The sequence below is a fragment of the Giraffa tippelskirchi genome, chromosome 6 (genome assembly GCF_054371585.1).
Source record: "Giraffa tippelskirchi isolate mGirTip1 chromosome 6, T2T-mGirTip1v1.2.pri, whole genome shotgun sequence".
Classification (NCBI taxonomy): Eukaryota; Metazoa; Chordata; class Mammalia; order Artiodactyla; family Giraffidae; genus Giraffa; species Giraffa tippelskirchi.
In genome coordinates this window covers 54,651,903-54,668,387 of record NC_137280.1, presented here as the reverse complement: position 1 = coordinate 54,668,387, position 16,485 = coordinate 54,651,903, and the positions used below count along the sequence as shown (strand labels likewise).

The 16,485-nt window shown below is 39.6% G+C and overlaps 1 protein-coding gene across 10 annotated transcripts in view; it reads right to left on the bottom strand.

Moving 5' to 3' along the window:
* TMEM68 (transmembrane protein 68) overlaps positions 1-16,485 on the bottom strand; it is a 34,901-nt gene that overhangs the window by 12,056 nt on the left and 6,360 nt on the right. For 5 of the 10 annotated variants that reach the window (XR_014057835.1, XR_014057836.1, XM_081504607.1 and 2 more), the window contains exons 2-3: positions 12,851-13,244; positions 2,685-2,852 (exon numbers count right to left, since the gene is read on the bottom strand). Coding sequence is in view for 8 of the 10 variants with exons in the window: in XM_081504607.1 (XP_081360733.1) it covers positions 2,685-2,852; positions 12,851-13,175 (493 nt within the window). In the remaining 2 variants the exon portion in view is untranslated. Of the gene's footprint in view, positions 1-2,684; positions 2,853-3,823; positions 3,908-4,023; positions 4,074-4,647; positions 4,766-4,924; positions 5,162-5,380; positions 5,790-12,850; positions 13,245-16,485 lie in introns of those variants that run through there. The other 5 variants (XM_081504615.1, XM_081504610.1, XM_081504613.1 and 2 more) reach the window with 5 other exon arrangements.

The window sequence follows — 16,485 nt, the reverse complement described above, 5'->3', positions numbered from 1 at the left end:
ATTAAAACCCCCAAGAACCTGGGAAAATAGGGATTTTTATCTCCATTTTGCCGAGGAGGAAAGTTGGCTCAGAGAGCTGAGAGGCTTGCTCAAAGGCACACATCTGGCAAATGGCAGGGCAGAGATTCCGGTCCAGGTGTGTCTAGTCTAAAGCTCTTCCAGTGCATGTCATAGGCAAACACTGTCCACAGTATTTACGAGAGGGGTCAGCAACCACCCATCTGACCTTCCGTTAATCCCACGAGAGAGTCACTGAGGAGAACGTGAATCTAACTGACCTGGACCTACCCAAACTGGCAGGCCACAGTTAAATCTATCCAAATTAAAAGCAACCCCATGGATTGTAGTCTGCCAGGTTCCTCTATCCACGGAATTTTCCAGGCAAGAGTACTGCAATGGGTTGCCATTTCCTTCTCCAGGGGATCTTCCTAATCTAGGGATCGAACCTGGGTCTCCCACATTGCAGGCAGACACTTTACCCTATGAGTCACCATGGAGGCCCCCCAAATTAAAAGTTACATACAGCTAATTCCACTATAAGATTTTTTAAATAAATAATAATAGCAATATCACTAAGAACTTTTAATAATGTTAGTGTTTGGCTTGGGAACAATTCATTCCAGTCTTAATATGATACAGTTTTTCAAATTACAACTACTTATGGACAAAAGAAATAATCCTATCAGTAATTAAATATTTTAACCAAACTCTAAACTGAAAGTTTAGACGACTGATGTTCATAACATAGTCTCGTGAGACTGGGAAATGTGCGGATGGAGAGTGAAAACTGTGCAGAATAGCCAAACTGCTCTTAGGTATAAAGGTCTGAGGCAAGATTATCAGTATTATTGAGAAGAAATAATTTTTATCTTCTATTAAAAGCTCACTGATTTCACCTGATGCACTCTCAAGGTAAATGAATAAATAGGGAAGGTTTAATAAATTACAAGATCATTAAGATTATAAAGGGGGAAAACTTTAGAGTCAAATGTTAAATAAAAATATTCACATTCTATTGCATGTGTGCTAAGTCGCTTCAGTCGTGTCTGACTCTTTGCAGTACTGGAGTGGGTTGCCATTTCCTCCTCCAGGGGATCTTCCTGACCCAGGGATCAAACCCACATCTTCTACAGCTCCTGTATTGCAGGTGGATTCTTTACTGCTGAGCCACCAGGGAAGCCCCTCACATTCTATTATGTATATTTAAAAAATGGAAGCAACCTAATGTTTCTAAGAGAAAACAAGTAAATATTTTAGTCATATATTAAAAATGTTCTTTATATAAAACATGGAAAAATGTTAATGTTGCATTAATTTTTTTAAAGAACACAAAATAGTTTACATAAAATGAAAAAGTACAAATTAAAAATGAAGCAAAACACATCAAAATGATAACTGGGTACATGTTACCGTGATAAGACCACGTAATGATGTTATTTCCTCTAGTTTCCAAGTTTATTATAAAGTGATCATGTTACTTTCTAAAGAAATACCTTTTATAGCCAATTTACTTTACACACAAAGTACAGATGGCTTTGTAGTGACACAGGGATACTGGAAGCATTAACCATGTCTGTGAAAGGCACTAAGTGAACTGTTATTTCATACTCTGTCTGGGGCTTAGCTGGCTGATGGTTGGCTTTTGCTTTTATTAATCCAGAAAACATGCTATAAATTTTCTTGGCTTGTTCCCAGTAATTTAGTGACAGAAGAAAATCTCAGGGAGTTTACTTTAGAATGATCTTTTAAAAACTCTTATCATGTTTGAAACCATTCAGTTTTTTTTTTTTTCTTTCTTTTTTGGCTGTACCATATGGCCTGTGGGATCTTAGTTCCCCAACCAGAACTGAACCTGTGCCTTCAGCAGTGAAAGCACAGAGTCCTAACCACTGGACCGCCATGGAATTTCCTATTAATCTTTTTATTTTTATTTTATTGTGTTTCGGGGGGCCACACCACACAGCATGCAGGGTCTTAGTTTCCTGACCAGGGATCAAACCTGTTCCCCCTGCAGTGGAAGCATGGAGTCTTAACCACTAGACCACTAGAGAAGTCCCCCTATTAATCTTTTTTAAAAGGCACAAAGCCTTTAGGAACATGAATATTAAAAAGAATGTAGTACTCAATCTCAAGAGTTTTAATTCTACCAAGCAAGTCAAATATGATAAGAGACATAATAGGCTATATAGATTAGGATTTTTGAGGCAATATTATGTTACTATGTAAAGACAAAATATATCTTGGCTAGCTTATTTCACTAATTTTCATTTGCTATCCAACTGACAGTAATCAAACCCTGATTACTGTAAAAGTAAACTCGCAAATCAATACCTCACGGAAAAATTCACCGTATGAAAAGTTAACTACCTTCTATACCAAAATATATATTAATTGTTTGGCAAAAGTTACAGTTTATTTTAGGATTTAACTTTGAAAAAAATGACTAAATATTTATTAATAAAGAAAGAAATTAGATAATATTTTTGGCCATAATGTTTTTATATTTAGATATATTACCTAAAACAGATACTCCCAAATTGGAGTTCCAAGTGTGCTACCCTAAAAAGGCAAAAAGATTTTCCATGTAATACTATTAATAGAGAACTCAAAGATACACAGACTGTCACATAATTTGGTCGTGTCCGTTAAATATTCTTCTATCACCAGCTACAGTGAAAGTTTACCTGGAATTTTAAAGACAAAGTGATCCGCTACTACTCGGCAAGTTCTGCCTTTATGGATAAAGATTTTAGCCATGAAGTAGTAAAAGTCTATGGGAATAGCTCCGTGATAAAAAATGATCAGTGCTGGTCCTTCTTCTGGTATTTTTTCCATCCCATGAACTTCATAACCTGTTAGAAAAACAAAGCACAGACACTTAAAACGTATTTAACATTAGTCTTTTTATACTAAGTCTTCTCTGGTGGCTCAGATGGTAAAGAATCTGCTTGCAATGCAGGAGACCCAGGTTTGATCCATGAGTCAGGAAGATCCCCTGGAGGAGGACATGGCAACCCACTCCAGTATTCTTGCCTAGAGAATCTCATGGACAGAGGAGACTGGCTTGCTACAGTCCATGGGGTCACAAAGTTGGACACAACTTAGCGACTGAACAAAAACAAATATATACATACACATCATTCTTCACAAATTCTTCCCATTTTATTCATTCAAAACAAAGATGACTCTATAGGATCTAACTACTACATGTAGAGAAAAAAAAAATGTGATGAGAGATTTGAACCGAATGTCAAGAAAATCTCTCTCCTGTAGTATGAGTGGGACTAAAGACATGCCAGCCCTCACCTCTCCTCCCACCACTCTGTGCTGTGGGTGGACTGTGGGAAATACATATAAAAGGTTGAGGTAAGCTCCACACATGTGTCAGTAAAAACTACCCTGCATGTTTCACCCCAGGAGGTGGGAAATGGCACTGTGCAGGAGAAGGCATGTGATCCTGGCCCTGGTCTAAGACCTGCTTTTGCCTCCCATCAGGGGGGGTGTTATAGACCAGAGCCTCAGCTGGACCTGGCAAATAGAAAATGGGAGCATCCAGAGGCCACAGCCAAGGGCAATGAAGCCCAAAGAAAAAGGAAGGAAGTCTTCAGTGACTAAAGGGGAGATGGAAAAGCAAGTTCCTGTATCCAGACTCTCCCACACAGAACTGCTGACCCAAGAATGCAACTCACACAGGAAGGACACGACGTCCAGAATAGGACACGACGTCCAGAATACAGAAATCTGAAACTACCAGTGTGCTTCTTTCCTTCAGTTTATCCCTTGTTAGATTTGCTAAGAAACAGACATTTAAATTGCAACTCACACAGGAAGGACACGACATCCAGAATACGGAAATCTGAAACTATCAGTGTGCTTCTTTCCTTCAGCTTATCCCTTGTTAGATTTGCTAAGAAACAGACATTTAAATTATAAAGATTTAGGTGTAAACTTTAAGAGATTCATTTTTAAAGTAGTTTATAATATCTTCGGGCTTCCCAGGTGACTCAGTGGTAAAAAATCCACCTGCCAATGCAGGAGACTCGGGTTTTATTCTTGGGTCAGGAAGATCCCCTGGAGAAGGGAATGGCAACCCACTCCACTATTCTTGCCAGGGAAATCCCATGGACAGAGGAGCCTGGCAGGCTACAGTCCATGGGATCACAAAAGAGTCGCACATGACTTAGTGACTAAGCAACCACATAATATCTTCACCAAACAGATTAAGTGTGGTAACTGATTCTAGTATTGAAGAAATAAATTATTTGGTAATATATCAAATAGACTCAACAGAACGGTTTTAAAAATTAAATTTAATGATATTTCAAAATTGTGTTTCTGTACTTTAAACATTTCTTCCCAATTACCTAATTTTAGTTCAAATAATTCAATTTACTTAGAATCAGTCACTGAAGTTGCCTTAAATTATCAAAAGGATAGATGGTCCTAGAAGACAAACATTCTAAGAAAAAAAGAATACTTCTTTAAGGGATTCTATACAGACTATTCCTTAGCTTCCCCTTTGTTTTCCAGAATAATTTTCTTTTAAAAGAATTGCCAATTAATTGAGCTGCTTCCATATTACCAAATCACCAGGTTGAAAGCAGAAAAATTCAATTCATCAGTTCACTATCGACAACTAGAGTTTACCATCTTTCCACTAAGCCTTAAGCCCCAATATTCAACCGCACTGATCGTGAAGCACGGATGTGGTCATACCGCCCCTTGCTCAGAAAGCACCAGCGGATGGTCACACTGATCAAACACTGTCAAGGCCTTTCAGACCCCAGAAAGGCCCATCAAGTGATGTCACATTCTTTCCTGTGTCACATGGACCAGGGCGCCTCCCACCTCCACGCTGCCCACGTGACCACCTCTATAGGAGCACTTCCTGTCACGCGTTCATAGAAATGCTGGGGCGCTTTACCTGCTCCTCCCTCGGACTCTATTTCTTGGTCACCACGTTGTGTGTGTTTACCTCCACTCTCTTAAGTATATCACTCCCTCTCCCGGACGGGGGTTTTGAAGTGCAACCCTGTGTGCCTACAGGACTCCAGCCCTGGGGGGTGATGGGTACCAGGGCTCAGAGAAAGACGTCACTCTCCAAGATGGCTGTTGCCAACGTCCATCCCGCCGCTGTTCAGGGAGGGGCCTGGACGTATGCACGTTTGTGCACATTTCCAGTGGTCTGGGTCCCTTCACCAAGAACAGCCCTGCTCTGTGACGAATGTGGCTGTCTAGTTTTATGCCGTGAAATGCATACTTATTTACCTCCCCTCTCTGCGCCCTGATCTTAAGAACTTTCCAGATTCTTTGGTTTCCCCCAGAGCTTCACCCGCAGGGATTTATTTATTATGTAATAAATGAGATAACAGCCTATCACCTTGCTTCCCAGGTGTCCTAGTGGTAAAGAATCCCCCTTTCAACGCAGGAGACACAGGTGGGGAAGATCCCCTGGAGGAGGAAATGGTAACCCACTCCAATATTCCTGCCTCGAGAATCTCATAGACAGAGGAGCCTGGCAGGCTACTGTCCATGGGGTTGAAGAGTGGGACATGACTGAAGCGACTGAGCAGGCAAGCATGCACCATAATTTCAGATAAGGCTAATTTCCTAAGAGATGATCCCTTCTAAATGTGACACCAAAAACCCATTTTTAAGGCTGTACACCTACACACTATGCTAAAATTACAATACCATCTTTTTGGGTCTTCCTCAGGAAAGCTGCTGCTGCTGCTGCTAAGTCGCTGCAGTCGTGTCCGACTGTGCGACCCCATAGGCGGCAGCCCACCGGGCTCCCCCGTCCCTGGGATTCTCCAGGCAAGAATACTGGAGTGGGTTGCCATTTCCTTCTCCAGTGCATGAAAGGGAAAGTGAAAGGGAAGCCGCTCAGTCGTGTCCGACTCTTAGCGACCCCTTGGACTGTAGCCTACCAGGCTCCTCCGTCCATGGGATTTTCCAGGCAAGAGTACTGGAGTGGGGTGCCACTGCCTTCTCCTCTCAGGAAAGCAAGTGGACCTAAAAAGTACCTACAAAAGAAAGGCAAACTCCTGGCTGGGCACAGCATTCAATTGCCTCACAACTTAATTTCAGTCTACCATTCCAGGTTCATCCTTCCACATACTTCTCACCCAAGAACAAGAATGAGTCCTCTTTTGATCCTGAATACACCCTGCATTTTACTCAGTACCGGGGTGTCTGCATGTTTGAACACAGGTGGTTTCCTACTGTGATTATAATAACGAATCTTAGTTTTTTTGTGTGTAACAGTGTATCTTGGACATCTACTTGATAGACACATGTAGTGATTTCTTATTGATGATTTTTTAATGGCTATAAAGTATTCCATAATGAATTCCTATCACAGTTCATTGAGCCATTTCCCTATTTAGGGACACTGGACTGTTTCCAGTTTTTCACAAATATTGCTGCAATGAATATTCATTTATATGCATCCTGTACACTGTGGGAGTTCACCACTAGACTGGATACTGAGACAACTGGATAGCAAGGGCAACTGATCATATTATACACCCATTTTAAATTATAACAGAAGCTACCAAATGGTCCTCCTGACTGGCTGCACTACAGTAATTTCTTAAAGGCACTGAGAGTCCCTGTCTCCACATTCTCACTCTTTAATGTCAACAAACTAATTTTTGTCAATCTTTTGAGTAAAAATGGTATCTTAGCATAAGTTTTAATTTGCACTTTCCTAATTACTAAGGGGCTTGTGAATCTGTTATAATTGTTGGCATTTATATTTAGGTCATTTTCAGACCACATGTTTAGACCATTTAAATTGGATTTTTTTACTATTTTCTAAGTTATGCTGTAAATGACCTACCCTGATCTGCCCCATCTTTTGACACAACTTTTAGTTATTCTCAATAGCTTTTGTTTTGCATCTTCTTTAAGATCTTCCATACTTGAAGGTCAAGTATTTTCCTGTCTTTTCGTGCTGACCTCAAACACCACTTTTATCACGTACTACATTCATGCTTCTAACTTTTTAATCTGTTTGATCTACTTGTGATAATCCTTTCCCTGTACCAACTCTGTAATTTTAATCATAAATGTTGATGCTTTTGATATGATAGGGAGAAATGCACTCTTTTATTTCCAATTTGCCTTGGTTATTCTTTACTCTTCTATATGAATTTTAGTTGATGAAAAATCAGTTATATTGAATTAGTAAATGAACTGGGAGTGTGGACTGTAGAAGGGACATCTATATTACATTGAGACTTTGTATCCACTTCAACTTTTTTGAATTCCATCTGTAAAGCATATAGTTTCTCCTTCAAGTTCTTACATGTTTTTTGTTAGATTTAGTCTCAAATAAAATGTTTTATTTCCATTTTAAAAATGATTATTGGTAGTATATGATTTTGTGTTTAAGCAAACTTATCAGTACTAGTAAGTGGATTTACTTTGTTCTTTCAGGCCTCTTTTCTCATCTCTTTACTTATTTCCAGGAGCTCCAAGAGAATTAAATAGTAGAATTTGAGAGCATCCTTGTCCTATTTCCTACTCATGGGAATTGCTTTCACCACTTTTCTAATGCGGATCACTTTTGTTGAATATTTCTGGAACATTCCCCTTTATTAAACTAGTACCTTTAGTCTTCACTAAGTTTTTTTTATCATAAGTACTGAATTTTATAAAACTACTTTGAGACTGACCTACAAATCTCCCTTGTGTGTTCTCCTTAGTTTCAATAGCAAAGTTCTGCTATCCTTGCAAAATAAACTGTTTAACTCCACTTTTTCCTACACTCTCACTTTAAGAGGGGCATTATCTGTTCATTAAAAGTTTAGCGTAACTTGTGGGCTCTCAGCCCTTTGTGAAGAGAGGAGGGTAGAGACTTTGACTACTGTTTCAATATTTATTGTATGATTATTGGTCTGCTCTGTTTCTCTCTCCTTGAACCAATTTTGATCATTTCTCTTTTCCTTAAAAAAAACTGTGTATTTAATTTTTAATATAATGGTGTGAAGTGAAGTGAGGTGAAGTGAAAGTTGCTCAGTCATGTCTGACTCTTTGCAACCTCATGGACTATACAGTCCACGGAATTCTCCAGGCCAGAATGCTGGAGTGGGTAGCCTGTCCCTTCTCCAGCAGACCTTCCTGAGCTGGGAATCGAACCAGGGTCTCCTGCATTGCAGGTGGATTCTGCGAAACAGTTACTCAGTTATTTCCCCACTCATTCTTTAAAACCTTGTTTAAAAGCTACTTCCTCCATGAATAGTGCTTTCACTTTTGTCCCAGAGAAACAAGAATGGACACTTATTGAGTATTCACCTGCCAGGCACTGTATTGGACCCACAGTAATTATGTCATATGGTCCTCACAGAATCCCTGCACTGATGAGGAAACCCAAGGAGGCAAAACCCACATAACCAACTACTCAAGGTCACACAGTAGGGGGGAGGGGCGTGGGGGAGGGCGCCTGTGTCCTTGCCCCTCACCATACCTCCTACCAGAGGTGTGCCCAGGCTAACTTGCACCTGAGATTGTCAAATGCTTGTGGCCATCCACTCACTGGATTGCACAATCACTTTTGTGAGTTACTGTCAGCATTTTTCTTTTTAAATAAGAGAGAGCAGGATAGAAAACAGAGAGATCACATGAAGACAGTCTCTACACACTTGATGAGGTAGATACACTTGTGTGTATACACTGGGTGGCAGAATACATTTCTTGCTGGCAACGAGTCAAAACCTTGACAGCCTAAAAATGTGCCTTGAAAATACTAGAAATCTTGAACACAGTAGGTGTGTGAAGTTGAACTTAATAATGACCAAGAGGCAACTAATGTATTTTAGTGCTTTCCAAATTATCGGAGCAAGATGCTCTATAATTAAGAGAGCTAACATTTGTTGAATTTTTATTACATAATAGAAATTATTCTAAGTACTTTATATCAAGATCCAATGAATCCTTAAAACAACCTATTTTACAGAAGAGGAAAATGAAGTTCAGAAAAGTTTAGTATCTTGTTTGAAGAGAAAGGTTATTTACATAGCTTTAAAGGAGCTCTTCCGAGACATTTATCAATTTAAAAGTAAAAACTAGCAACTTTGTGATGGAGAAACCTAGCAGACACCTCCTCAACCACATGATCAAAGTTACCATCACCGGTAATAACATGTTAACATCAGGCACCTCGGATACAATGTACTGAGAATGCACCATCAGTGGGATTCTGGTCAAAAATGCACAACTTCAATCTAATTATGGAAAACATTATACCTCAATTAAGAGATAGTCCACAAAATCACTGAGCAGTACTCTGCAAAAGTGTGAAGGTCATAAAAGACGAAAAACCCGTCTTAAATTGGAGAAGATAAGACAACTAAATGCAGGATGGGATCCTGGTATAAGGACTCTGGCAGGGAACCTGGTTAAGATTCAAGTAACATCTGTAGTTTGGTTGATAGTGTTGTACCACTGTTAATCTGATAACTGTACACAGGGTTATGTAAGATGCTAACATTAGGGGAAACTGAGTGAAAATCAGCAGGAACTCTGTACTATTGTACTATTTTTGCAACTTTTCTGTAATTCTAAAATTTTTTTTAAATGAAGCTAAAAAAAGGTCTTAATTGTTGAAACAGGAAGGGAGGAGGAAGAGGGAGAAGGGAGAAAAGGCAAAGGAAGTGAGGTAATCTGCCTGAGGTCACCCAGCTGTGACTGGGGAGTGGCTGGTTTGAGCTCTAGCCAGTGGACCCAGGCGTCCTTCCCTGTGTAAGACATGGGAGGTGAAAGGAAACTCTAACCCACCTGAAGGCCACTTGAAGGAGAGCGGGAGTGTTCTCTTGAAACCCCAATTTAATTTTCCGTAAAAAACTCTGCTACAATTCTGTAAAGCAGTTATCCTTCAATTAAAAAATAAATAAATTTAAATATATATATATCAAAAAAAAAAAGGAAAAAAAAACTCGGCTACCTGTGATTTAACTTGGAGGACACTTTTAGTGAATAAAATATGTCCATGTTTTTAAAAAATAATAGTAAATGTGAAGTAAAAAAGTCAAAATTGCTCTAGTTTAAAGGCTGTAAGCAACTTGAAGGTAGGGACCTCATTGACAGACTACCTAAAAATACAGATATTTAAAGAAATATCAGATTCCTGTTACTTGATGTAGTAGAATCAGAGAATGGTTTGCAAAATGCCAGAGCACTTACATAATATACAGTAGAGGGTAAAATTTAAGTTCAAAAAGGAAACACTGGATCAGTTCAGTCGCTCAGTCGTGTCTGACTCTTTGCGACCCCATGAATAGCAGCACGCCAGGCCTCCTTGTCCATCACCAACTCCCGGAGTTTACCCAAACCCATGTCCATCGAGTCGGTGATGCCATCCAACCATCTCATCCTCTGTCGTCCCCTTCTCCTCCTGCCCCCAATCCTACCCAGCATCAGGGTCTTTTCCAATGAGTCAACTCTTCGCATGAGGTGGCCAAAGTGTTGGAGTTTCAGCTTCAACATCAGTCCTTCCAATGAACAACCAGGACTGATCTCCTTGAGGATGGACTGGTTGGATCTCCTTGCAGTCCAAGGGACTCTCAACAGTCTTCTCCAACACCACAGTTCAAAAGCATAAATTCTTTGGCACTCAGCTTTCTTCACCAGCCAACTCTCACATCCATATATGACCACTGGAAAAACCATAGCCTTGACTAGACGGACCTTTGTTGGCAAAGTAATGTCTCTGCTTTTAAATATGCTATCTAGGTTGGTCATAACCTTCCTTCCAAGGAGTAAGTCTTTTAATTTCATGGCTGCACTCACCACCTGCAGTGATTTTGGAGCCCCAAAAAATAAAGTCTGACACTGTTTCCGCTGTTTCCCCATCTACTTCCCATGAAGTGATGGGACCAGATGCCATGATCTTAGTTTTCTGAACGTTGAGCTTTAAGCCAACTTTTTCACTCTCCTCTTTCACTTTCATCAAGAGGCTCTTTAGTTCTTCTTCACTTTCTGCCATAAGGGTGGTGTCATCTGCATATCTGAGGTTATTGATATTTCTCCCGGCAATCTTGATTTCAGCTTGTGTTTCTTCCAGCCCAGCGTTTCTCATGAAACACTGGATAGATTCTTGTATAAAGATACTTATAGTAAGCCAATTACAAACAAACGACAGTGTAATGGGTAACTAAATTAGCTATAGGATTTACAGAGTCTATACAGTCATTACTAGTCATGTAAGAAGGCTCAGTGACATGAAGATACTAGTCTGCCACACAAATAAAAAAGCAATAAACAAACCAGAATTCAATGGCATTGCAAATTTTAGGTGACTGTTATTTTCTTCTCCATATTTATTTTTACTTGCCACATTTTCTACAGTGAACATTTTTATTAGTTAAAAACTTCTCTGAAGATTCTTTACAAAGCATCAATTAAAACGGATCAATATAAAATCTGAATGTGCACACAAATGCCTATTGTGTATGTCACTAAACGAGTGGCGAAAACCATTTTAAAAAGCATCACTTATCCCAATAAAATATAATGTTAAATTATCATAACAGAACATTAAAACAGGGTAAGAAGTAATCTATACTTTACTTCCTCTGAGCCATAGGGGCATATTTTGAAATACCTCAGAAAAATAAAGAATAAGTACTTCAAAATTACATACTCACTTACAAAATAAGTTCAACACTTGAATTTATAGAACTTAAATCATGTCTCCTGAAATATAAATAAATTCAGCTTCCTTACAATATGCATTATTGTAACCCCCTGAAATACAGGGGGTTACAAGTGGGAGGAGGACATAGACTCCTGAGTCCTATAAACCAGGCCTCTGCATTTCTGTCTCACTGCTGTATAGACAATGAACAATAGCCGTCTACACAGATGCAGGCTCTGGTCATGGAATGCGGAAACACCATCCCACGGTGGTTAGTGAACACCCACCAGAGGGTGTGAGGGCTATGCTGAATGGCAAGGGCATTCGTATCAGCGGGTAAATAGTAAATTCACCACATCAGTAGCATGTGTTTCCTGTCTGCATACCTGCTGACGACCACTGCTGGGAGGCTGAGCCCCCAGCCAGGGACAGACCCGCTGCACAGCACGGGTCAGAGACGCACAGGCCGAGACCCAGAAACCAGGGGCTGCGTCCTGGCTCTTCTTGCTGGTGTCCTAGCGGCCTTGGGCAAATGACAACCTCCCTGTTCTTCAGTTTCCTTATGAGAAAACTGTAAAATGGAGATAATACATGGGCTCCATCTACTGTGTTATAAGAACTGATGCATGTTAAGCATTTGACACCAGATGGCATGGTCAAGTGCTCAAAAATGACTTGCAGGCATATGTAGATTTAAAGTGACAAAACGTTAGCTTAGTAAGTCACACAATGACTTCCGAAATGAGGCAAACAGAAAATGGGTAAATTTTGGTGTATAGATTGTATTTAATTTAAAAATAGTATTACTTAACATTTCACTGTTTAAAAGTCTCGACACTGGGAAAGTCAAACTTATTTTGAACAAAATGGAAGTAAACACTAAATAATTAAAGCATTTTCAAAACAGTTTTCTGTACTGTTTTAATTCGTCTCTTACTCTTTTAGATGTTAAATATTCACTTTTTAATTTTAGCTTATTGTCATATTCTACACAGCTATATGGTTCTTTAATGGAAACGAATGTGCTTAGAAGAAAATCACTTTAATAAAGACATACATGTGCACCACACATGCAAACAGATAACAGGATACAGTAACTCTCCCCTCCATCATATTTTTCAACATCTCTTCAGTCAACCACAGGGATGATGATGGGGTATCAGTGCACCCACACCAGCAGGAGCCCAGAGCACAAAGCGATCTGCTTACCATGCCAGACAGCCGCGTGTCCGTCCCACAGGGTCGCCACCGTCTTCCTCGCGCCATCCCACAGATTATGGGAGTAGGCTTCTTTTAGCACATTCTTCCTCTTATAAATGTGTAAGAAAATGATAGTAAGGTAGAGCAGAAAGATGGTGAAGTAAGGGAGTATTAAAAGGAGGAGTGGTGTGAAAACCCACAAGAGGTAGTTTGCAAAATTCCAGTAGTCCTCCAAGTGCTCCACACCAAACCACGCTTCAAGGACATGGATGAGACAAGTCATGGAGGACATGGAGTCCTGTCCCACACCACAGCTTCGGTTCTTGTTGGTCATTTTTCTTTAGGTGGAAACAGCAAATGCAGTCTCTTTCTTCATCGTCATGGCAGGTCTTCAACTTAGCCACTAGAAGGGAAAAATAATCCAGCGTGATTCTCTTCGCAGCTGAGAGGTTAAATGTTTTGGTCTACGTAAAAACATGGTGCAGAGTCATTTCTTAATACCAAAAATGAGTCGGTTGTTGACTCTTAACTTCGTTGCAGATTTAAATGTGAAATGGGTATCCTCTGTCCACTCGTGAAGCGTGCTGGGCTTAGCTTCTGAAAATAACTCACAAGCTACAGTTACGAGAGGAAAACAAAGCCGATGAATGAAACTGCAGCTTGATTTGAATAATTTGACTATATCTTAAGTGGATCATACTGAGCATTTGTATCTTAAACTGAGTTATGTTGAGATAACTATTCTTCACAGAAGAAAACATCAATATCTGATTCAATAAAAGTAACCCAATTCTTTAGGAAATGATGACATATGTTTTTGGGTATTATCTTTTACAAGCAGGTTTATTTAGAAAAGCTCTCTGTTCCTTTTATGTTATACAATAATAAAAATTTATCAGCATAGTTTTTATCTTATATGTCACTAAAATTTCTCTTGTATCTTAAATGACTGAAGAAACAGAGCATACAATTATTTTATGTCACTCCCTAAAGCATTCACTTAATTTAAAAGAAATTAGATAAATATTTTGTCCCAAGCTTCAATGTCTGTATTCTGGAAAACACCATATACAAATGGAAGAAAAATATGATTTAAAAAAAGATAACCATTAATACCTAGAGACAGAATTTCCATAAAATAAATGGCAAGAGACATAAACACAATGTGTGACAAACGTGCTTCCTGCCCTACACCAGTGTATCACAATTCAAAATGATACTCATGCTACCAAAGCTTTTAGTGAGGACCTCTATATACTGTTTTAGCTCTATGTTAAAAGGTTCCTCTGTTCATGGGCTTTCCCAGGCAAGAATACTGGAGTAGGTTGCCATTTTCTCCTCCAGGGGATCTTCCTGAACCAGGGATCAACCCGCATCTCCTGCATTGCAGGCAGATTCTTTACCACTGAGCCACCTGGGAAGCCTCTGTACTCTAAACCTGCACCCGGCCCCACATCACCTAAGACGTTTTTGAATTCAGAGTTACAGAAAACTGTGCTTCTTTAGAGAAAAAATATGAAGTTAGGATGTGTAACAGGCAATGTCTCTTTTTAGTAACTTCTTGATAAGCTGATGGTCAAACATGATATTTGATGACACAACTGTATTAGCCCTCATGATTACAATCTCCTACATAAGATTTCCTTCTTCCATTACTATTTTCTCTGCTTCTGATTCTATTCTTAGAGATATTTTATCATTATTTCATACCATGCAACCTTAATGAAAATCATCTCAAATCCTTCGTGGATGAGGCGGGAAGGAAAAACTTGCAAGAAAGAGATGGAGAGAAGGAGACAGATGTATACAAGAGCAATCACGAGAGGTCTTGAAGCCAAGATTATCTTGCTAATAAACTAGCATGTTGGCAACACACAGAATTGACTTATTCTTGCAGGGATGGAGGATGTGTCCGATTTCCTGGTAACCATTAGCACTTATCTATGAGAAATCTGGGCCTGTGGTGGTAACAGAAGGTGGACACAGCACACATTGAGCCCACAATCTGTGTTTTATTTACATCACATTTTAACCAACCCATCAAAAGAGTCAACCAGAAGGAAATGGCAACCCACTCCAGTATTCCTGCCTCAAGAATTCCACGGACAGAGGAGTCTAGTGTGCTACAGTCCATGGGGTCACAGAGAGTGGGCACAACTGAATGACTAAACATAAACACACACAGAGTCAAACCACTAAAATTTATCAGTGTTTGAGCATTCAGAGTAAAACAACACAGCAAAACTTACTTCTTTTTAAAATAAGAGCCTTCCTCACTAGGGTGGCTATCATCAAAAAAATAAAAAGAAGAAAATAACAAGGGATATTGATGATATGGCAAAATGAGAACCTTTGTACATTGCTAGTGGGAATATAAAATAGTGCAGTCACTGTGGAAATCAGTTTGGCAGTCCTCAAAAAGTTAAATATAGAGTTACCATTGGACCTAGTAATTCTTATCCTAAGTATACACCCAAGAGAACTGAAAACATATTCACAGAAAAATCTGCATACAGATGTTGACAAGCAACATTAAGTCATGATAGCCAAAAAAATGGAAACAACTCAAATATCCATCAGCTGATGGCTAAAAATATGCTATAGCCAGAAAAAAAATTATTCAGGCACAAAAAGAAATGAAGTACTAGTTCATACCACAATATAAGTGAACCCGGAAAACATTATACTAAGTAAAAAAAAAAAAAGTGAAATACTGAAAGCCACATCTTACATGATTTCATTTCTATGAAAACACCCAGAACAGGCTAATCCACACAGACACAAAGGTTAGTGGCTGCCAGGGGCTGGCGGCAGGGCAATGACAAGTGACTGCCAATGGAAACAGAGGTGTCTTTGAGGGACAATAAAAATGTCCTGGAACTGGATGGTAGTGATGGCTGTACGACCTTGTGAATATACTATAAACCACCGAGTGGCACATTTTTAAAATGGTGAATATTATGATGAATTATATTTCAACAGAGAGAGCTTTCGAATATTGTTAATACATTAAAATTTATTATAGCCTCTCTAATATGTTAAAAGAAGCTTTTCCCAGGCCTGAAAACCAATCATTTTGGTGAGCTGACCCTTACTGCTTAATAGAACTGCCCCAATAATCTAGTCTCATTTTCAATTTTTAATAGGATTCTAAAATCTTGTGATTTTAAAACCTTTAGTACCTCCCTCCACCCAAATTGGTAATAGATCTCTTCCCTTGGTCACATTCTGACTTATTACACAAACTTCACACACACAGTAGAGGGGAGAGGGACAGTGCACAGGTAGACTCCCGGGGACAGAGGCTACGAGGACCCAGCACAAGATCCAGCCACCTGTTAACCCCATGTACTGTACCACACACAAGAACCTCTTCCACAAATGGTCAACCCTTCGATTTAAAACATTCCAGAACAGAAAACTCAAAAGGTGCCTGTTCCACCTTCAAAGGTCTGTGCTTGTGCTCAGTCATGTTCAACTCTTTACGACCCCATGAACTGCAGCCCACCAGGTTCCTCTGTCCATGGAATTTTCCAGGCAAGAATACTGGAGTGGGTTGCCATCTCCTACTCCAGGGGATATTCCTGACCCAGGGATCGACTGAATCTGTGTCTCCTACATCTCCTGCATTAGCAGGCAGATTC